The following is a 23565-nucleotide window of genomic DNA, read 5'->3' on the forward strand; positions in this document are numbered from 1 at the left end:
AATAAAGAAGTAGGTAAAAATTGTTCGGGAAATTGAATCCGAATGAGTTAGTTAATAATTAATACACATTTGCAGGCGCGTATTAAAATCTAGCAATCTAGCAAGTAATACATTGCAAAATAAAAAATGCGTATTTATTATTTAAAAAAACGTTCAAACTGCATTTTATGAAGATATGTATAATCGAAAAAATTTGTATTTGTGTACCCATCGCAATATTTTGTCGATTAAAACGCGACATATAAATTTGTTCGGCAAATTCATGAGAGGATATATTTTATATTTTCTGAATGATAAGATATTGTAAATACAAAAGACGTTAATTACAATTTTAGAATATTTTATAGTTTTGCGTCGCATCAAGATATTACAAAACCATAACGTGTAAATTGAGATGTGCAATTCCTTACACTTATCATTAATGTAAAATGAAAATCGCAATCTATGAGGGACATTCGTTGTTGCACTTTGTTAATTAATCTAAACTCATTCCGAAAGAGATTACTGCGCCTTAATAGAAGTACGAAAGGCGAATGGAGACCAAGAGGTTGACTACGGTTTCTACGAATTTACAATAATTTCTGTCGCTAAGTTTACAGAATGGCACAGACGCAATTAAAGTCGGCAAATTAAACAAATTTGACATTTGTGCAAAGAGATTAGTATATTTTATCCGTCGCTCAACCTACTGTAAGAAATATAGAATTACAGTATCCATTTTGAATTACAGTATCCATTTTCAAGCTAAACTATACTAGCTTCATCTCGTATACGTGACACATAAGTCAACATAATGCATCTATGAATTTTAAATAGTACATAACGCAATAAAAACTTTTTCATCTTGGAACGGTACACATTTTGCGCGCGCAGCCAGCTAGAAGTTAATTATTAATTTTTCTATAAAAGATTTAATTCTAGCAGCCACTATGAATTTAATTTCTTTCGCTTTAACCTTTCGTGGTCACACTGTCTACACTTCTACAGTTTCATAACGGTCACACAGTTTCAAAACGACCCCAGCGACTTTAATCAGCTGCCGTATTTACAGTTTTCGTTATTTTGACTTGAAAAAATTACTAAACCTTCTCTTGAAATATTGTAAAACTTGCCGAAATCTTGTTAACTGCTTAATATTAACATATTGAAAAAAAATATCGTAAAAATTAAGCTTGGAGTTAGTGTAATTTTGCTTTGAAAAATTTTTGGGGTCATACTGACCCCATAGTGACCAAGAAGGGTTAAAAGTGTTTTTAATGGGGTCATCAGAGAAGCTTGAATTCATCCCTGAGGAAATTATAGGAGAATAGTTTGTCTATTAATGCGCGCAACCGCAACGCTAATAAATTATTGATTGCGCAACATTATCAAAGCGCTGCTGTGCGACATATTGTTCTAACAGTGAAACAAGGGATGGAATTCCGAAAATGGTCTACCTCCGATTTCGGATGAAACTTTGTAGAAAGCTTTATTTCGGGTTAAGACGAAAGTCTTTAAAGGGAATTTTGGCGATTTCTATGACAAAGCTATTTTTTTAAGATAAAATAATAAAAAATATAGGAAGATTTTACAATTCTACGGGATGTTATAAAATGTTATAAATTACCATTATATATTATAAACACTTCTTCTCACTTTCCTTTAAACACGTGATCTTTCTATTCAAATCAACAATCATACTTTAAACAGTTCTCATGTTGATTCAAAAGTCATTGAAAACATGTTCCACATGGACTTCCAACTTTTCGCGCAAAGCGAGGTCCACTCCATCGCACCTCATCCTGCTTACTGGACAAAACGAGGTCTATTATTGTACACTTCGGGTTTTTAATTTTCCACGCGAACCAAACTCCACCCTTACCCACCTCTGTCACAGGAGGAAGCCTCTCCCCCACCTACATGCATACTTATATCAGCAAATTACTTCCCTTAGCACTGACACAAACTGTTATATTTCTTAAACTTTTTGTTAGTAAACTTTTTAATAAATAACAAACGACGGTTAAAATCTTTAGAAGGTTATTTAGGAGAGTGTTTTCTGCAATATATGTCAAAGCCAAGGTAACATATGTCAAAGTCAAGGCAGGAGGTTGCTCCTCTAAACTAAATAATTACAACACTTACCATTCTTTTTACTATTTTATTAAAAAAAAATGGCTTTCTTGTAGGAGTCGCCAAAATTCGTTTCAAGGGGCTTTATTTTAACGCAAAATAAAGTTTTTTTTTTACAAAGTTTCATCGAAATCGGAGGTGGACCGTTTTCGAAACTTTTTCCGAAATGAGTAATATCGCGGCATTTGCGGCGAAAACTTGAAAAGTTCAGCTCGAAAAGTTCAAAGCATCTTACTTTAAATGGAAATATAAACAAAATTAACTTTTTTGAACCCAAGTCTTTATTTATCAAAAGAACATTTTCCATGACTTTCGAGATCTGCACAATTCTCTCATCTTTTCCATTATGGATAGCCACGATTCTTGAGAAAATCATCTTTTGACCTTCTTCCTGAAAAGGTAAGAAAGAACTGTACATCCGTGAGGATCGATATCGCAAAAGATTTCTGTTTCGAAGAATAAGTAATCGTGCAAGGAGTTACCCAAAGAAAAGAAGTGTCAAAGAGACGGGGAAAATGCTACACGGCCACAAATTTAATCCATTTAACATGTTTCCTACTCGCTCCCAATCTCCTCTTCAAAGTTTCAAAGACTCTCGAAAATCATCGGCATGAATAATTATATGTAGGCACGTACGTTTGCATGTCAAGATACTGCTTACGTAATGCGAGAGGATCAGCATATTGCTGAATCACGTTGTCGTCTGTTGAAAAAGTGGCGATAAAGATGTCTAGCTAGAACAGAAAGCTCTTCGAGAATGGCAACATATGTGGATGTAAATATTATCTCATTTGTAAAGTAAAATTTTAATAAAAAAAAATTATTTTGGATGATAATAATAGACCTTGCTTTGTCGCAACGTCAATAAATATTGAAGAGGTTTATAAATGTTAAAATATTGTGCTCACATGTTGAGAAAATATTTTTCGAAAAATGTTAAATCCGTCGACGTTGCAATGATAAATGTCAGCGGAATTTTCTCTCACTCCTCGCTGGAGGAACGCATAGATTTTCATCGAAATTCCGTTACAGTCGATTCGCGCGACTTCGATAGGAGCCCGAAGTGCACACGCATGAGTGCACATCTACGCAACATCCATACACATGCAGAAATACCTGTTTGATTCCGTTCCCCAAGGACGTATGGATTATGTGCGATCAAGTTTAGGCGCGACATTAAATTTGCCAGTATTTGAAATTCTCGCGTAAAAACCACGCTCCGGCGCTACGACGGCATAACGCGTAGCATTCAATATCGGGGGAAAATCGTGCAAAAATGTATTCCAAAGTCAACACAAACAACACGCCACTGACAACGCCGCGGTTGTCGATCCTAAAAAAGGGGAAAAAAACATGTATCCGCCTATATGACATCCGTGACTTTCCTGAAGATTAATATTTCAACGAGTCTTCCTCGCTTCTTTGCGGCGATGATGTCAAAAGCATACCCCACATCATCGTATTGCTATATATTATTCAAATGTATGCCACGTTGCTTTCCGCTTCAACGAGTTCGTGAGCTACATAATAACGAAGAATCGAAATTTATTTGTCTGAACTGCACGCTCAAAAGGAAATACTCGCGAAGCCTTCGCCCGCTATCGTATTCGAGCGTCAACATGTACATTAATATTTAAGAAGTCGTGCGGTAAAAAAATTTATTCCCATTTCGAAGCACGAGAGCGTTCTATATTTTGCTCTATGACTCGTGATATCCGCTCGAGTTTCACGGCGTCTCGGATTAATTCAGAACCTAACCGAATTATTGAACGTTATACGTTCGGTCAGATTTGTGCGAAGGCGAAAGAGTTACGGCGCACCGGAAATCGTTATATCTCGCGCACAGAAAGGGGGGGTTTGCAGCCACGAGGGCAAGTTTCCCTGTACCATTTCCGCGAGAAACTTTGATTAATTGCCGGCGGTCGTCGTGCAGCCCTCGCTCCCCCGTTTCGCGACGGGATCCATTCGGAACGCTCATTATACCCCAGCGCGCACCCTTAAAATCCCCCCGGCGGGGCGTACCCCCACGAAGATCTCACTCCCGATTGCCTCGCGAGTCTCTCGCGGCATACGAAGCGGTCCACTCCGCATGATAATCGGAATTTTCCGCCAACAATCGCAAATTGCCGACTGAAAAACTAATCGGTGCCGCGCCTGGCATGCGGAATTGCGGCACGTTCTGCGATACTCTCGCATTTAGATCGCAAATCCGTATAGTGAACTCGCGCCAGTCCAGTCGCCCGACCACGGAGAGCTAATGGTTTTCGGAGAAATAGATTAATTGAAAAGAACAATTTTGTATTCTGTGAGAGAAATCGTTAAGAGTTGAGCTCGGTGTTTGCGATGGCAGCAAAGATTGCTAACAATAAATGTTCGTCATATTTAATGGTACGTTATTCCGAAAATTAAAGGAAAAGTCATCAAGTGCAGTCTGTGGTTACATTAATTTCAAAAGCGGTATTAAAAAGGAATACAATGCGCGTGATGGAGGATGCCGCTTAAGTCGCAAGGCTCTTTCTTCAGATTTCATCGGGAATGATTTAATTAACAAAACATTAGCGTTTGGGGAAAGCGATAATTATAGGTGACTAGAGTTTAGCAATGCTGAACTGGCTGGAATTGTAAATTCTCATTAGCCACCTAACGGCAACAATGATATCGAGGTTGCAGCGTATAACTTGGAGTATTACAGGGCTCCAACTTCTGAAAGGGGCAAAATTTGCGAAGTAATGGTACACGGGCGCGACCCCTGCGCGAACCGTTTCTTACACCGTTTCTTTGGAACTCACCCTTTCTCCGTCGTTGTACTTTGAATATACCTAAAGGCGACGCTGATAGCGACCGTGCAACGACAATATCGATGAAAATAGGACTTCCCACGAAGTTTCGCGCTCTCCCAAGACTTTAATTATATAAGAATTTGTTGCCGTGCTATTTCAAACCGCGATAATCAAATATTTCATTCTGTTCGTTTTATAAGGTGAACACGTGTAACAACGTCCGATCAATTATCATTTAAACTACTGCGTGACTAACATTACGAAGCACTTGAATAATCGCGTTTAATAATTCTAAATAATAATAAAATTTTATCGGTGAATGCGGTATCATAAATTTTCGCGGCTAGTAAACTTTAATTGTCACTGTCCAAACTTTTTTTCTTGAGCGTGAAAACTTTTCGCGAGCGTGCAAGTGACGGATTTAGAGTGCGCATCGCCCACATTCTAGAAACGACGTGAAATCCGAAAAAATCAGCGCGACATGGAATTCAATCAAAGAAAGTCTGGGCGCCAAAGCTCGTTTTGAGCGCGACGAGGTTTCTCCTCCAATTTAAAGAATCGAAGACAATTACGCGTGGCCGCATCTCGTTTTTGGCTTTCTCGTACGCCCGACGTCCAGTGTGCGTCCGGTGCGGTTCGCTTATGACGGTCCACCTCGTTCTACCTATCGCCCCACCTTTATCATCCACCGAACGGAAAATCCCCTTTTCCATGCAATCCTCTGGATCCTCTCTTATATTCCGCCTTGTAGGCAGTCGATGAGTATCGAGCCGAAATCCGGTTTAACATCAAAGACGGATATCAATTTCATCTAGATCGGAATATACAACTCCCGATTGTCCCGAAATCGTTTTAAGCAAAAAGATTTCACTATACCGTTATCGTTATTTTTATCACTATAATATATTTTGCTTACTTTTACAAGCATTCTTAACTTTCTCTTCTTCTCCCACTTAACTTATATTTAACTATTAATCGTTTTACTAGTAACGTAATTTTAGTTGGAAGAGCAGGTTTATAATCTTTTTATTAAAATTTTCTCGGAAGTTGCTTTATTAATAAATCCGGATATTACGCATGACTATTCAAACGGAAATTCATTATGTATCTTGAGACGGACTCGTGCAATTTATGTTATCTCATTTATATGCATTGCATTATATTTAGTCTTAAAGTTAATATTAACGTCACATTAAGATTATTAAGTTAATAATTGTATTACAATCATTGCGGCAATAACGGCCAATTTCAAACACCATAAATTTGAGATTCTGTGGAATCTGACATGCGACATTCCCAGTATTACACGTGATACTGGCTATTGTTTTTGTTAATTACGTTCGTGTACAGAACGCCATTGTGCTTAATATCAACTGATGCATTCCGTCAATTATCCAATTGTTCACTATAAATGTATAATGCCAACGTTTGTACGACCCGAATGTATAATGCGATATAATGCTGCAGCATGTATATACATAATATTAAATTTTTTTATTACGCGAGGAGAATGATAATTATTTATCCGCACAATTTGAAAGAACGCCTTTGTAAAAATGGTATATTTATATTGTTGATATTAAATATCAATGAAGCTCGTCCATCTTATGGCTATACATTATTTGACATATATTTTATATATATATATATATATATATATATACATAAATTAATAGAAGGCGATACAAGTCAGGCGCGGTACGTGGTGCGCAAGTAAAGATATTAATAGTTACAGAAGTAACGAATTAAAACGTATATAATATACATATACATATATTCCAACTTATACAATTTTTTAAATAATTAAACCGCGTCGATTTAATTCCGGGGAGGGAAGGGTATTAATGTTCCAACGATAGCTGTGTTTCAAGTCCGACAAATAATCGGCGCGCAGTTTATAAGTTGGAATATATGCATATGTATATTATATACATTTTAATTCGTTACTTCTGTAACTATTAATTTCTTTACTTGTGCACCACGTACCGCGCCTGACTCGTATCGCCTTCTATTAATTTGTTGATATTTTCACGAGTCTGACATATTTAGTATTATATATATATATATATGCATAGATATATAAATATGCACAGCCGTAATATTTCAAATTTAAAGAATGTGACGCACAATTACTATTGACGATGCTGCGATAGAAGGCAAATTGATGGGGAAACGCAGCGTAAAAATGCATCCCGCATTCAATCGAGGCAAAAATTTCTCTTATTTTTGTTTCACATAAAAATGCAAAATGGCGTTATAGAATTTGCAGCAATTTTCTATAATAATTTTTTTATAACTAACCTCTAGAATCTAGTTGTCTGGAATTTCTGTCATTAATTCGTCGCTATTTGGAAAGATCTGTAGAAATAAAAAAGCACTTTGTAACAGTTCCTTATTACTGTTGTATTTATTTTAAAAAATGTTCTCTCTTAATATCAAATAATCTCAATTAATATGAAGTACACATCAGAGAGATAGAGCGAGCGAAATGACAGGAATGATATCTCACGTCTTCTTTTATGATAAGGGAAAGTTGCACTCGGCGATTTCATGAGAAACGCAATTTCTCCATTGGTATTATCTAAATCCTGGTATTATATGTTACTTCTTCAAGCTCCATCCCGACGATGTCTTAACCCAGCGACTTATCTAAAGTACTGATTATTTTCTTTGTCGCAGAGAAGGGAGAGAGAGAGAGAGAGAGAGAGAGAGAGAGAGAAAGAGAGAGAGAGAGAGAGAGAAAGAGAGAGAGGAACAAAGAAAAATTTTCATGCCAGGGTTGCGTCTTGCCGCGTCTTTTAACTCCTAGACTTAGAAGCTCGCATTTTCACGCATATATGGGCTGAATCATAAAATCTGTCGCTTAGGGTAACCCTCGATCTACGAAGAGTCTTCGGGTTTCTTCAGGGATTACATCATAGATCGGCGGCGTGAGCGTTAAAGGTCTTTCGTGAACTCTCGTCAAATTGTAAATCGACCGTGGCTGATACGATTTCGCAGATCTAAGTTTTATCAGAGTTTTTCTAGGCGAAACCCTGATAGTGCGATATATAAGATGATATTCGCACAAAGATATTTTTCGCTCCGCATTTTCGTGAGCATTTCGCTTAAAGCTTCTCGCGGTAATATAATTTTATCGACAAGAGAGAAGAGAAATTTGCCCCCGCGAAATCGTACGAACATGTCGACCTGACAAAAAACTCTTGCCCGGCAAGAGACGGCGTATCTTGAAAATATCAAAGTTCATGTAGACTCTAAGTTACAGTGTAAATCCTGAGCGATCGACATAATTTCGCCAACTTCAATCTTGCTGAACGATAAAGTATTCTCTTTGATCGTATCGTTTTATAAGGCGAATGTATCGGCAAATTTCACGTTAAACTTAAAAAAAACCATTTTAAGATATTTTTCATTAGAAATATATATATTCGTAGATCCAACAGATACATCCAAACGTATAGCGTGTGTATGTAAAATAATAAAATTAGATCTTATAAAGATTTCATAAATGTCTTCTTAAACATTGAGCTCATTTAAAAAAAACACTTTTCAATGGAGTAATCAATATTTATTATGTTCATGTGACTTATATGTGGGTAAACAATTTTTATAATTTAAATGGAAATGGCGTAGGGTCACAGGAAGGGAACAACAGGGGCATACAAATATGTATTTGGCGGAGCCTTCTTCGGTATTCTTTTGTAGGACTATTACGAGAGATTTGTGCGAGTTGCCTATATTGCGACCACCTTTTGTAAATGACTAAAAAAAATTGAATAAAAATAAAAATGAAGTGCATAACGAATAAAATGTGCTCTGATAAAGAAGACTCGGAAGCCTTTTCCGCGCAATTTATGAAAAGGATCGAAACGAGAAACAAAAAATAAAAATGAAAATGGATATTCGCCCACGCGAATACTTCCGATGGACAAAAATTGCCTTCATATTTGAAGGCATTCAGACACGCATCTCTACACATCTACACACAACACAACAACGACCCGACAGTTCGCAATTTACAGCGAAAGTCCGGATAAAAAGGCATCTGTTGCGGCAATTGGCATCGCCATCGATAAGATAGTTCCTCCCCAGGTTTCTTCTGACAGACGGTGCGCTATCTGTGCGCGATAATAGACGGTGAAAAAGCGCATATTGGAACAAAACGAGAACGAGACAATGGCACGAAATGCAGCCATGCGACGAGAATTGTAAAAATAGAGCCGATGTCCTTTTGTATCGAAATATTCGCGGATACGGAGTAACAACTGTGTCTGTGTCGATCATATCAGTGTTTTAGGCCCTTCTTCCATCGCTTTCTTTCTCTCTAGACACGCATTTTATACATATATTTATCTGTAAATGCTGGATCTATGCTGATAAGACTGTACGAAATAAGATATTACGTGACTGGTTTGGTTGATGGAATAAAGAAAAGAGTGGAAAAATAAAAAAAGCGAAGGCTATACTATGATAAAAGAAAAATCGTATATTTACTCTTTATACGAATCTCCCCACAGGCGTTTTCCCATAGTACCATGGACGGTGGCACACACTGATTGATAGGTTTAAAATCACATTGTTATCGTTCCTCCTCCGTTCGATTTTCCTGTCTTATTGACGTTTGGGATATGATCGTAAAACAATTTTGCTCGAAGAAATTGTCTCATAAAAATCTCATTTAGAGAAAACCGGGGAGGGATAGGGACAAGGTGAAAAAGACGGGTCTCTGAATAGAGCGGCCGAGCCATCGTTTCCGCTCAGCTTCATTCATTATCGATGGCACTAATAAGGATGTAAAAAGCTAGTGAAATAGCCACTCGGGATCGTCCCACGTCGCGCCCCGGATTTTTCTATTTCCTGCTCCCTTTTTTCAATCGTCGATCCTATATCGGAGAAATTACAATTAAGCGTTAACGTGCTTTCGATTTTATATTCCGACGCGAATTAATTACAACGTACCGTAAAAAACGAGCGTGCAACTCGTTATCTATATATTATTTTTACTTTTATAATTAAATAATTAACTTTTTGCTTTTCTTCCCGTATATATATTCCCGTACCGTTCTCGCTCGAAATAAAAACATTTAAGTTGCGTCCATAATTCATGCAAATTGTTAACCGTGGAGCCATATGTGGTCTCGTGGGGAACCGGGACAGACACGCGAGTAGTGGTGTTTCAGCTGATTTGGCGGCCGGCCAGCGGGTGATTGCATTATACCGATTGTTTCTTCTCGCAGTGTCTAACCGCGGAACAGATTCTCTCTCTCTCTCTCCGCCGCTGACCAACAAGCGGTTTATCGGCCGGCCTTGGCTCTCATGACGGACGAGCGTCGTCCCGATACTATAAGCGTCAGCGATCTTCATGGCGCGGATAAAACGATGGAAACGAGAGACGGTAGACGTGCGGATGAGGAGCGTTCAAAGAGAAAGATATCAACAGCAATCCCTGCTAGGCACACCTGCTAGGTCAGCGCATCGATCTTCGGAAATTCACGGTTCCCGGCTCCCCCGACCTTATTCTTCGTAGTCTTCTCCTCCCCGCTACTACCCATGTATCATTGTCTCACACGTCCGGCCCCTCGGCAAGAATACGCGGCAACAAAACGTCTCGTCCGACTATTGTCTCGGTTACACCCCATTCATGAGGCAGTTCGACTCTTCAAAGCCTCTGGTCGATAGTGAACTTAGGCGCACCCTTACATGCCATCGCGGCCACTCACACGTACACGTGACACGTCCGTGCGGGTGTAAACGCACATTGATATCGGTACGGAACTATCGGCACGGGCGGGGCGGATTGTATTTTCAGAATGTCGATACACCGACCGATCTCGGAGGACTAGGCAGACGTTTATTGTCTGTCGTTTCTAAAAGGCTTATATTCGGCGCAGATACACTGAATGGAGAATATAAAAGTATTCTCCCCGAGACTTTTAGCCTTGTAGATAAGAAAACGGCATGCGCCGAAGCAGCCCCGGTATGTGGTGAAAATATCTTTCTTTCTCCGTGGAACGCGATATTTTATGCAGATCGCGGTCACTCGGCGGAAAGCGATCAGACGCGAGAAATGCCATACGTTCGGTGCTCTAATATCTTAATAAAATTCCCATTTTACGCGATAGAAATGTTATCCTAGCTCGGATTCGAGAACATACGCTACAGACGTTGAAACGTGGAATTTCACGAATATGCGGCTCAATGAGCTACAAGGGTTTTTTTTCTGAAACACTGTTCTTACAAAGGCCGTCAGTGGAGTAAAGACGATCTGCAGTTCTTTTACAGCGGCACGTGCAATTCGCATTTTTTTTTTTTTTACTTTTGTTCCGCATTGTGGATAACTCGATTCTAACAAATATAGAGATAACCACAGCGGAAATTGTGTCGGTTAATGAAAATTGAATTAACTGAAAAATATAAAGTTTCGCGCAAACAGTGTTTTGTTTCTCGACGCAGATAATTCTCGTGAACAAGTATGAAAAGTATTGAATGTTAGCTCGCCTTTGTAAAAAAAATAGTTAGATCTTTTTATATCCAGGAACAACGGCTTATGAAAAATAGCCGAGATGAATAGATATATACTAAAAAAAAATACGAAGCTAGTCAACAGGATCATAAATTTATACATGAATCGACCTGGCATTTCAACAGCAGTAAAACCTGGCGCAATGATCATTCATAGTTTATTTTAAAAGCACACGTGGAAAATAGAACGGTACGGACACGACGTCCCGTGGGAGCTGTTTGTTAAAACAAGAAAAGGGAGCAGGTCATTAAACAACGACAAGCGACATTTATTGTTTCGGAATACAAGAGTATACGGACCAAACCCGGAGAAAGTTTGGGAAGAGAGTATCGCCATAATTAATCACACCAGTATAAATCTCTCTTTCTCTCGCTTTCTATTGTTGTCTCTTTTTCTTTCTTTTATATAAAATTTTTCTTATTTTTTACAGCAAAACTTATACAAGTTAAGAGAGACAGGTTAAATAAAAACTAGGCGCGCAGAGATGTAGCTCCTTTTCTTGAAAAAAAAAATTTATTTAACGTACGTTTCGGTCCGACAATTTAGACCATATTCAACAAAAATTATATAAATAATAGTGATAACAAAATTTCACGTATCTCGTATTGCACACATACTATAACGATGTTTATAGTTTAATTAAACCAATGAAGTTAAAATAATACTGTTTTGTGTTAAAATAATAGATTTCGACACGCGCGTGGTAGTAAAAAAATAACAAAATGTCTAACTCAAGGTATTTGGTTTAAATTCCATCTTTTAACATTTAATGGTGTAGCTCGTAAACATTTCTCCGCGCAGAAGTATACATTTGAGATACATTTCTGTTGTTGTAACAAATAGACTGACGGGCGCATCGTATAAGAATTCAGGTCGTGTATTCTGCAATGTCGATTTTCGCAATGACGACTTGCCTCGCGGAAAATGTTTGCAGACCACGTGCGATAAACTCGGTGTTACAGGAAAGGTAAGTTGGAAATTGTCCAACCAGGTCTCGTACCAACCGAGAAGTCTTTTTAACTTACTCTCATCTGCGTAGATATCTACCGTAAGTCGCGCGTCGTCGGCTTAGTATTTTATGCTACAAGAATTTGCGCGGACGCTTCAAGAATCCATTTCCATTCGTCACCGATGTCGATGCCGCTTTTTCTCACCATTGATTCTCTCTATCTCGCGAGATAATAGTAATTTATCATGATGCCTCCGCGCCATCCTGACTGTCAGATTCTCACGTCGACTATGTTTCTTCCCCTCTCTCTCTCTCTCTCTCTCTCTCTCTCTCTCTCTCTCTCTCTCAGCACAGCGGCGTTACACGTTCCGCGATGTTGAACCGCAAAGCTGTCACGACATGAAAAATGTAATATAGGATTTAACCCACAATCTGTTTTGCTTGTTGCAGTGTATGATATCTGTAGCGGCGGACATTCTCGAGTTTTCATTCCTCCAATTTTAAATTCAAGCGGTGATATATCACATTGAATATTTGCAGTTATTATATAATCCCATCCTCATATTTTTATTCGAGCAGAAACGCATCGTAATCTTCATGTTGACTTATTAACGTGTCAAGTTGTTTCGCGGCTGTCGCTCTCATCTATTAATAATGTGAAAGAGAGTGAAATAACGTCGTTATGTAAATTATTTGCGAGCGAGGGGAACATTACGGTTATGACTCGTCCATCATAGAGGCGCAATTAACGATATTCATTACGGACTAACAGCGTCCGCTAATTTGACAATTGATGCGAAAACCAGAGTATGTGTCAACTGTAGCGTGAAGCACGGCTGACATCTTAATTATCGGAGATGAATTATGATCGATGTAAGGACAGCATTTATGCGATCGATCATAATGGAAACAAAATCCCGCATTTAATTAAAGTTCAATATTTCAGATAAAATAATTCTACCACATTTCAATTTTATCTCTCATTGTTAAAATACAAAACCAACATGAATATTTAAATACAAGTTTCTGAAGTAATAAAAAGCTTGCGTATTTATTATTTTTCCATCGATTGTTTTGCAATTGTCTTGTAAATTATTAAATTTGTAATACATATTTTAAAAAATAAAAAATTAAAGATACAAAAATTCTCATCGCGGAGAATATTTGTATTATATCTCCATTTATTCGCTCTCGAATGTTGAATAATACTGACCTTACTTTATACGCAACAGGTTTCGAGCCCCGTAATTGTATTAAAAGTGCTAATTTTTTGTCATTTGATTTACTTTTTGTAGAAATAGGTGGATCGAGGGCTCAGCTGATGCTGACGCACAGCTCAGAATGAGAATTTACACGGGTTGTTTGTCCCCGTAAACAGAAATGTCGCGAAAGTCATGGATATGCATGGCACACCACGTTCGTTAAGCTAGTAGTTGCGCTCAGAATATTGTCAGACACACGGGCTCTGGAAACGTGCTGTGAAGATGACGAACATTTGCTCAGCGTGTATTCCATGATAACAAATTTCCACTATGAAACGCACACATATATTTTCTCCGTTTCTCTTCCTTTTCCAAGAAGCTTTTAATTTCCTACTTTTCTAAATCATCAATCTGGTCCATTCAATATCTTCAACGAAGTGAGTATGTACAACGTTGCCGGACGTTAATTGCGCCAAACGATATCGAAGACACGGGTCGGTGCCTAATATAATTTTTTTTTTTTTTTGGAATTGGCCACTCGAATTGTCGAACGGGAAAAGATGGAGATTCCAATTTCGTCGGAGAATGATTGGTCGAGTTTCGACTTTCGAGTGCATCCTCATCGAGATCCGATGAAATTGTAACAAGCTGTAGTGGAGTAGATAGCACTCGTGTTGTAAAAGTTGGATCGGCAAGTCCCCTGGCTTCCTCGTAACTCGCGCCGTCCTGCATCTCCACGAAGACTCTCGAGATTTTTTCCACGCTTTCGAGTTCGCTCCAGTCTCCACTCGCGTTGAATAATTGCTCGTTAAAACGAGCCGGGTTTTCCTCTCGCTTATCTTAGCGGTCCAACACCATTCGCAGCTCAAAGAGCGCATGACGCTTTTTTCCTCCGCGCTGGTAATTACACCGTTTGTAATCGATTGCCTCGCTCAAGCGAAAATCTTTGTTGTTGTCGATATTCAATTAATACTGACTCTTTCGTTTCTTTCAAATTCTGAAATTTATTTGAACGAAGCAGTTTCAGTATGAATATCTATATATAATTTACAATATATAATTATCCCAACAATTAACACGACAGGTACTTTTATTAAAATATTTATTGCACCCTCTAATGATAAATTTTTATTTTTTTAATTCTAAGATATTTTTGTAATAAGTTTTAAATATTATTATGCAGCTGGTCTTCAATCCGAAACTTTCATTTCTCTGTTTCTAGTGCGATTCCGGAGTAGCCGTGGATAGATTCTTTCACGCTTTGTACTCGACGAGGAAGAAACACCTGATGCCATTCTTGCTCGGCACCGCTTGTTCCGAAGTCACCGAGACGCTGGCCAAAATTGTGCCCTATTGGAACGTGATCCAGGTGTCGTTTGGCTCGACGGCACCTGCACTCTCGGATTCCAACGAGTTTCCCCTGTTTCTGCGAACGGTCGCGCCGGATTCGAGTCACAATCCAGCCAGGATAGCATTGATCAAACACTTCGGATGGGACACCGTCACCGCGCTCTCGCAAACAGGCGACATGTACTCCTTGGTAAGTAGGTCGTAAGGAACACGAATGTCGTTCGCAAATCGACTCCCCCGAATTTATCGGCGCGGCTTTCCATCACTCCGCCAGTCCACGCCGGAAATAACTCGATCGCAATATCGATGTTATATAATTTTTCTCCGAGATCGTGCGGAAAGCATTTCAAGTTTATCTCATCCCCTCAAAATCTGAAGTCTTTATACAAACCGCGTAATATGTAATGCAAAAAACTGTAAACGTGGAATTTACACGTAAAATTTAAGTAATACAATTTTCCGATTTTATATCCGCGAATAAACGCGAACGAGAGTATGAAATATTATCGAAATTTACAGAGACTCTCTATTTGAAAAATTATGTTTGATAACGGATTGAAAATCGGCTCCTTCATAAAGAGCGGCGCTCAGAGAGTTGCAATTGACGTTAATCGCGATTGACATTTGCACCAAAAAATATACCACTTATAAATCCAATACCTCCTCTATCGCCGCTTCTACTCTACCGTATATAAATATCGAGATCAGATGAAGTGGAATCTCCGAAATACGAAGGGAATGCGCGCGTGATAACGTGATCGCGCGCGAGGACATTTTCCGCGTTATATTTATCTCTCCGTCTCGCTTTACGTAAACGTAACCGCGTGTTTAATTGCGAACTACACCGCGGAAGTTCGTTTGTGCTCGTCGTGCGATCTATACAATGAAGTTTCCGTTATGTCGGCTTTAATTAACTTTCGATTTGTACTCACGCGCAGTTAACCAGAGTACCCGCACAGTTCGGTATCACGTTTCGGTTAATTCTCGGTCAATTTCCGTCGCTACATTGTAACAGAAGCTACCACACGTCATATCCGGCTTTAATGTAGTCTAGGAATACGGTGACGGACGCGGACCCAGGGATGTCGCGGTACTAGGATTTCGACACAAGCGAGGCAAAACAATAAATTGCCAATTTATGTTGCAATGTTGTTTTATATAATCGTTGCACGAGTGAGAGAAGTCGTGTATTTTTTTCCCGATATATATTTATTTTAGCAATTTTAAAACCGCGAGTTTGCCTTGATAGAAAGAAGTTTGATTCGACAAATTTCTAATAAAGCGTGCACAACATATCGCACACCGAGAAGAATACTACTGTCACAACTCAAAAATTCACAATTTTCAGGAGAGAGAAAAAATAAATTTAATTAAATTTTTTTTGAATTGCGAGGTAACTAACGCAATTGCAATTACGATATTTTGTTAAATGAAACTTATACTGTTTTTTGAAGACGTTTGCTGTGAATTATTTATTAATTCACTTATAACCACACTATTCATCCAGCGACCGCAACTTAATCGGTCTAAAAGAATAACGACACTTCTGTTCCCGTGCGGCGAGTTTTGCATATAGAACTTGTAACGCTATTATAGCATCTAGGGAGCACCTCAGGCATACTTTTTATGGGCTTAATTCCAGAATCAAAATTTTTTGAGTTGTAATAGTATTCTTCTCGGGGTGCGATATATGTCATCTATCTCGAAAATTGATGTAAATGGAGTTACGAAAATTCTGCGTAGATCGATGCGTCAGTTCACAACCGTGTCTCGTTAAAATTCATATTGTTCCCAAACTGGGTTTAAACTACTTTTGAAATAAACGCTTATGCTCGAACGTGCCCACGTACGAGCGATCCGGGGAAACACCGATAAAGATACCTATACGAGTTTTGCTCCATGTCGCGAAGCATGTGCCGAGATAGATAAGAGAATTCTGAATGTGTCGTCAATTAAATTGCGTGACACGCTTGCCGAGAAGAAACAAACGAGCGAAACGAACGAAAACGACGCGGCGCGACGGCAATCCCTTTAGGATAACGGAACGTAACTCCCGTCGGTGTCGCCGTGACGTACGATGCGTATTTGTAAGGGTGACGCGCGACATTCCTGTTTTGCGCAAATAAAACGGGAGGCCGAGGGGGTAAAATGGAACGGCATACGCCATTTTCCACCTGTATCGCCGTCGCATCGCCGCTGGGCTCTCCAGCGCGTGCTTCAACACGTCGCGCGTCTCTCTGTTTCAGGCAGTGAATGATCTGGTCACGGAACTGGAGCAGGCGAATATCACGTGCACCGCGACCATCACGTTCGCCGAGAACGATTACAAGGAGCAGCTACGGACATTGAAGGTAAAAAGTCGCGCTTAAAACGTCAATCCGTTCTCCCATCTTCGTCCTTCTTTTGCGACAACGGGATCGTTGTAGCGATCGTTTCGCGCAATTAGATCGATAGGCGGTGATTCGGTCGATCAGCCGGCCCGCTCGGTGCTGCGGGTCTTTCATCTTTCGGACATAATTCGCCTGCTTTGAAATGCAAAGTTCGTTTTCGCGAAATGAACGCTGAAGTATCGATTGGATGGCGCGATATATACTCATCGGGGGATTAAATTTGCACTCGCACCGTCGATGTGCGCAAATTAATTAATTCGATTTCCAGTTCGAACGATGATTTAACTTTAAGAGCGACCGAGGAAACATTTGTTGATATAAATATTGCAGAAAGCACACGCGGGATAAAAATTCAATCTGGATTCGAACGCGAAATTGCGACGCGATAAAATTTTCAACGCGCAATCATCACTATCTCTTCTCGCTTCATTAGTATCATTTATCGCGTTTACGTGATTAGAGATGCTTCATCAAATGGAAACTGGAAACCTTTTTTGATTAAAGATATTAACTATCGCCATTCCAGGAATTGGACACGAGGATCATTATTGGAAGTTTTTCACCGCGTTTGGCGCAACGTGTCTTCTGCGAGGTGAGTTGCGAGAGAAAGCAAATTTGAATCTCGTCGAGAAAATTATTTTTTTTAGATTGTGTAGATATTTTCATAATTACCATAAGCAAGCTCTGTTCAAATAAGGGGTGTAGAACGTGGCACCATTTTTGGCGAGTATATAAATACGATAAAGAAGAATGGGGAACGACCACATCCTTATGGACTAATTAATGACGCTTTTAATAGCTCTCAACCCGTGTAATTTCGACAAAGTTAGGTCGCCATTTCGACTATTCATTTATTTCGAAAGTTTCCACTGACTCATTCCGAAACCCTTGCTAACGAGAAAAAAACAATTTTGCGGTTGTTCCACACACACGTTTGCCGGGCGGAATTTAGAGCGAAGTGGTTTTTGTCAAAGTAGAAGAAACGTGATAGAATGTAAACAGATAAACCCCGTTCCGTTACATTCGCAAGAACTTGATGCGTTTTGTTGCGCGCTCAACGACTGTAAAATCCGTTTAAAAGTTAAACTCTTGCAACGCTCATACTTTTCGAACGTCATTACCAATTACCACGATTAATTATCTCTCGCAGCAACGTTATTTACTTTATCTCTTTTACAGTTACCGTTACTGAAGATAGAATAAAATGCTCTTTCACACAAGTTCCGCTGCTGTCGAATTAAAATTCTCTTAAAAATCTGACAACGACGCATTGACGTTTAAACATTATGCAATCTGGCAAATTGTAAGAGATAAATACACACACGTGTCCATTCGGACACGTTCGATCATTCAGCGCGTCATTGAACGCGCAAAAATCGGAAATGCTTTCGTGTCAAGTATTATGAATGCGGCGCGATATATTTTATGGAAAAATAACGCATCCATTATACATAGCTCGAATTTTATGATTTCTACTCGACGGGGTAAGGATTCAATCCCCATACTCTCATCCGTCGACGCGCACTACATCAACAATACCCTCCGAACTTCATAAGAGGAAAAACGTTCCGGCAATCTCTTGCAGTGTTTCTGGATTTTACGAGCGCTCGAACGTAAGAGTTGTACAATAGTGATATTTCTTTACAAACGCCTACAAAATGGAGTAAAAAAATATCCGAAACGTTTTTATGCGCCATTTCACGGCGTCATGAAATGAAATTTTCTACGGAATTCCATACATCTATAAACTATCGAGTCAAATGGTTTCTTGATTTCTACATAGATATATATCACGCGTGTATATCTCTAGTAACATGGCGATTTTTCTTCTATTGCTTGTTAGATTCAACACAGCTTCGCTATATTTTACGTACTTGTACGAAACAGAAAAGGGATATCAAATGTATCAGGTAGATATTATCAATGACCATAATGTGTGTGTGTGTGTGTGCCACGTAAGCATAAGCATAAGCACGTAATGCCAAAGTGGAACACAGTTTACATTTTCCCTTTGTAATTTGAGGCCGAAACCGCGACCGCAGAAGCTTTCGGAGTCTTGTTTGTCGTGCGAATTTTGAAGTACAGATCCGGCTCGCATAGTGATGAACATGCAGATTAGACACACTGGAATATACGTAAGCAAACAAACGGATTGATATCAATCAAGGGAGAGAACCCTTTCATTTCACGTCATAGTAAATAATCTATACAGTAAACGTCATATCAAAATTATCATAAAGAATTCAGTGTTGACAATTAGTGAACCAAATCATAAATTTTTACTTCGCCAGTAAATGATTAACGATAAGGACTTTTTTTATTCGACCTAACTATTTTTATTAATTATAATCGTCACGACGTTTCCACCATGGGATGCTATATATACAATTATTAATTTAACATATGATAGTGACAAAATCCAAATATAAAATTTCTAATAACGCAATTATGCATTCTGCTTAATATATGTCGAAGCTTCGAAGACTGATCCCTTTTATTAAAGACTAATTATATTCGAAGCTTCGGCATAAAAGACTTCGAAATTTCGAAGTTAACTTTGAAGCCATCAAAGAGCTCTATTTTGAATACCTATTACGGCAAATTTAAGGTTATAAATATCATATTTTAATGCAGTCTTTTAAACATATTTTCGAGGCACCTGAAAGAAAACTTTCTGTAGAAAATTAACTGGCATATAAGGGTAATATCGAACGATCGCAATTACTCCAGTTAGATCGGTCGTAATTATAATACCCTAAATGGGCATTTTAAGTAAAATTAGAAAAATTGTTCAACTATTGAACAGTCACATTTGGAAGTTATTAAATGCATTCTTTAATAAATCTTAATTCTGTTCTAACCAAATAATTCATAAAAATAATTCAAAAGCCTAAAAGAGATTAACATGAGTTAGCTAACAGACAAAAATTACATCAAATTGATCGAAATAATTTAATGGTTTTTACCTCGAATAATGTGCGCGCGTTCTCTCGCTTTGAACTTCGAGGCAATATTAAACATTAGGAAGGCTACACAGAGAACGCAGATGTGCGGGGCTAAAGAGGAACGAAAAGTGCTAAAATGGCGTCGTTCGAGATTACCCCATTCTCCTCTATATATTAGCATCGAAGTTACATCGATTGAGAAGGACCCACGAAATATCGTGACGATTATAATTGACCAAAACGAATGGTTAAAACATCGTGACAATTATAACTAATACGGATCGATAACCAGTTAGATCGAATAAAAAAATCTTTATCGTTAACAATTAGTAGATGTTAGATTCTGCATGTATAAGAACTTGTTGAAGTAATTGTTCCATATGTAATATTTGTTAAATTGTGAAAAGTATAAATGCTGTATAAATACGAAATATGAAACGTTAAGAGATTGCTTTAATTTTAGTAGGGCGAATAAGAATTCCGTAAAGTTGCTATCACTATTTAGCAAGCATTAAGAAAATGGTACAAGTTTCATAAACGAGCACGATTCTTTGTGCTCTTGCTATTGTACTTACATAATAACCGTTCTCTCTTGCGGGCTCTTTATAAATGCAATTTCTTGTTTCTTGTTTATGCAATGTGCAACTCAGCGCGGCTGTAAATCTCGCCGGGAGTGTACGTATAACAGGGAGAACGACAATTTGTTTAAGTTTTTAACATGAAAGTTAATTAAAAAATTGAAATTTATATGCCAAAAAAATCAAAGAATAAAATTTTATCATACGCATTTTGAAAACGTCGATATTCTGTTTTTGTGAAAAGATAATAGGAAATTGTGCGTGGTCAGAGGCGGAAAATGTCTGATATAAAACAAGTCCCAACTACTGGATACATTCCATTCATTATGAATGAAATGGGTTTGAATAAGAGAAAATGCCTGACACAAAACAAGCCCTAACTATATAGATAAATACTTTATATCAGACATTTTCTGCCAGACCTTTGTCTCTCGTCGGATCCCTCTTCAACTTTGTTTCGGACGTTACTTCAGTCTTCATTACGATCTGTAATTGCTATTTTGCGGGATTAATTGAGGCGTAAAAAGTGAAGAGAATAATTCCAAATTTTATTCGAAAAATATCTTTGGAGGAAGAAAACCAGCGCACTGTATCGTTCATATTAAATTTCCAGTTATCCTATTCCTACATATACATCAGCGTAAACATCGAGTTGAAATTGCAGTCGGTTCGTTGCGTTCCGGGATATATGTGCTACTCGCATCCTTGCCACAAATTACCAACGTTGCAATAAGTCTCTCCATTTCCCCCCTTTCTATCTCTCTCTCTCTCCCTTTACTGACCCGTTTGCGAGTTATGCTTTAAATCGTGCTGTTTAGTGTTGCACAATTTTACGGTTCATTTCACAGGTTTGCTCGCAATGTTTCCACAGCTGCGTTCCTGCAAGATTAACTCATACATTTCAAAAAATTCAAAAATTCTCACCTATTTTAACGATGATGCACACATATTCATTTTTTATAACATTATTTTTGCGCTAGAATGCCGTTATTCGGACATTTAGAAGAGCAAAGAGGTGTTTTAAAAATTAGTTTTTAACACGTTTGCGCCGAATATTTACGCATTAAAATGGTAACCGACACGAGTTGGAAAATATTAAGCATTCTTCGATAAAATACGAAATATTTTGTTATCTCGTTTAAAATCGCGAGACAGTAACGAATTCAGATGATTCTACATTTCGGTTGGCGCATATAATTTTCTCGCTCGCGCTATTGTAAGTATAATAACGATGGCCCTCATTCTCTCATTTAGCAGACACCGCACACTCCGCTACACGCGGGCGAAGGACAGGCCATTGTGTAACAATGCGATCGTGTGTGCCCACGTCAGCGTCCGGTATGGCACGTTTGCATTGAAGTGTATGTATCGGTTTGCCTTACAAGTTAACTGGGAGCCAGCTCGTTACATACGTGACATCTTACGTGAAACGCGCGTGACACCTTAAACGTACCGCACAGTATGTACATACCTATTTCTCTCTGGCGCCTGTCACGATCACCCACCCACGTAAAATTTCCACCGTCGCGTACCGGGGCGATTTCAAATTGTACGAATATTCCTTGCGCCACCCCTACTGGAACGTCAAAATTACGGGGACGCCCAACGTTAATATCGCATTAAGGATATTCATATTCGCGCGATCGATGCGTCGCACATGCTTCCCCGCAAATGGAGATTCCTGGACACGGTTCACGGAATATCCCTCAATGTCGGTCAATTACTTATACGGCGCGTCAGAATGTCAGAATAAATTTCCGGGTCCACGAAGGCCAACATTCAGCGAAGGGGTGACATCTTGGGCGACCATACTGGCGATTCAATATAACGCCGATGTCACCGTTCGCGAAACGACCCTTAAACCGGTACCAAATCAAGGCTTCGACCAATCGTTACGTTTTCGCGACATTTAATATTCGTAGATCACGCTCAAGCCGTTTATTATGGTTAAAGGAACAGGCAATTTTTTTATTTTTTTCACACACTGCATCGACACGCAGCAGAGCACAACAAAGTAAAAATAAATGAAATAGAACGAAAAAGATCAATATTACGTACAGAGTCAACAGGACCAGTAAGATCATTTTTATAAACGTACAAAAAGATTGTATCCTTCATGCTCTTGTAAACATAATCATCGTGCAATAACGAGTTGATACGTTAAATGTAAGTAACTTCCTTTAACTAAAAGAAGTACCAATACCATCTGATACTTTCTTATATTTTCTTCTAGAAGTTATATGGCTATATAAAACTCGAGATACATTATCTTTATATATTTTTGTACATTTATATATTCAGATATATGTATATCTGTACCTTAGATGTAAAGAATCGTGTCTCCAGTTTTTGTCAAAATGGAGTTAATATAACAGGAGTTTAAATTGTATAATGATAAAGCTTCTTATGTTTATTATTACTAGTTTCTAATGTAAGATACAATGTTTAAAAAAAGTATTGAAAATTGAAAATTCGTATTGAAAATTTTTATAGTGCCTAATTTTTAAATAGGTACAGGCAGTTATACTATTAAACATGTCAGTTAAATTACTTTATTAAAAACTTGATAAATCAAGACGCTACTTTTATTTTACATCTAAAAAATGTATTATTTTTCTATTTAAAAAACTTTAAACCTTGTTTTCTCTAAAATTTATAATAATGGAAATACGATTTTTTACCTCTAAGGTACAGATATATACAATTTATAACTTTAAGATAATTATAATATTTTCT

The 23565-nt window shown here is 38.3% G+C and overlaps 1 protein-coding gene across 5 annotated transcripts in view; it reads left to right on the forward strand.

Annotated features, from left to right (window-relative positions):
* LOC112454048 overlaps positions 1–23565 on the forward strand; it is a 68318-nt gene that overhangs the window by 15026 nt on the left and 29727 nt on the right. For all 5 annotated transcript variants that reach the window (XM_025015229.1, XM_025015230.1, XM_025015231.1 and 2 more), the window contains exons 3-5: positions 14789–15106; positions 17163–17267; positions 17833–17898. In XM_025015229.1, the coding sequence (XP_024870997.1) occupies positions 14789–15106; positions 17163–17267; positions 17833–17898 (489 nt within the window). The remainder of the gene's footprint in view (positions 1–14788; positions 15107–17162; positions 17268–17832; positions 17899–23565) is intronic.

Source organism: Temnothorax curvispinosus, unplaced genomic scaffold (genome assembly GCF_003070985.1).
Source record: "Temnothorax curvispinosus isolate PA1 unplaced genomic scaffold, ASM307098v1 QBEX01004775.1, whole genome shotgun sequence".
NCBI classification, from domain to species: Eukaryota; Metazoa; Arthropoda; class Insecta; order Hymenoptera; family Formicidae; genus Temnothorax; species Temnothorax curvispinosus.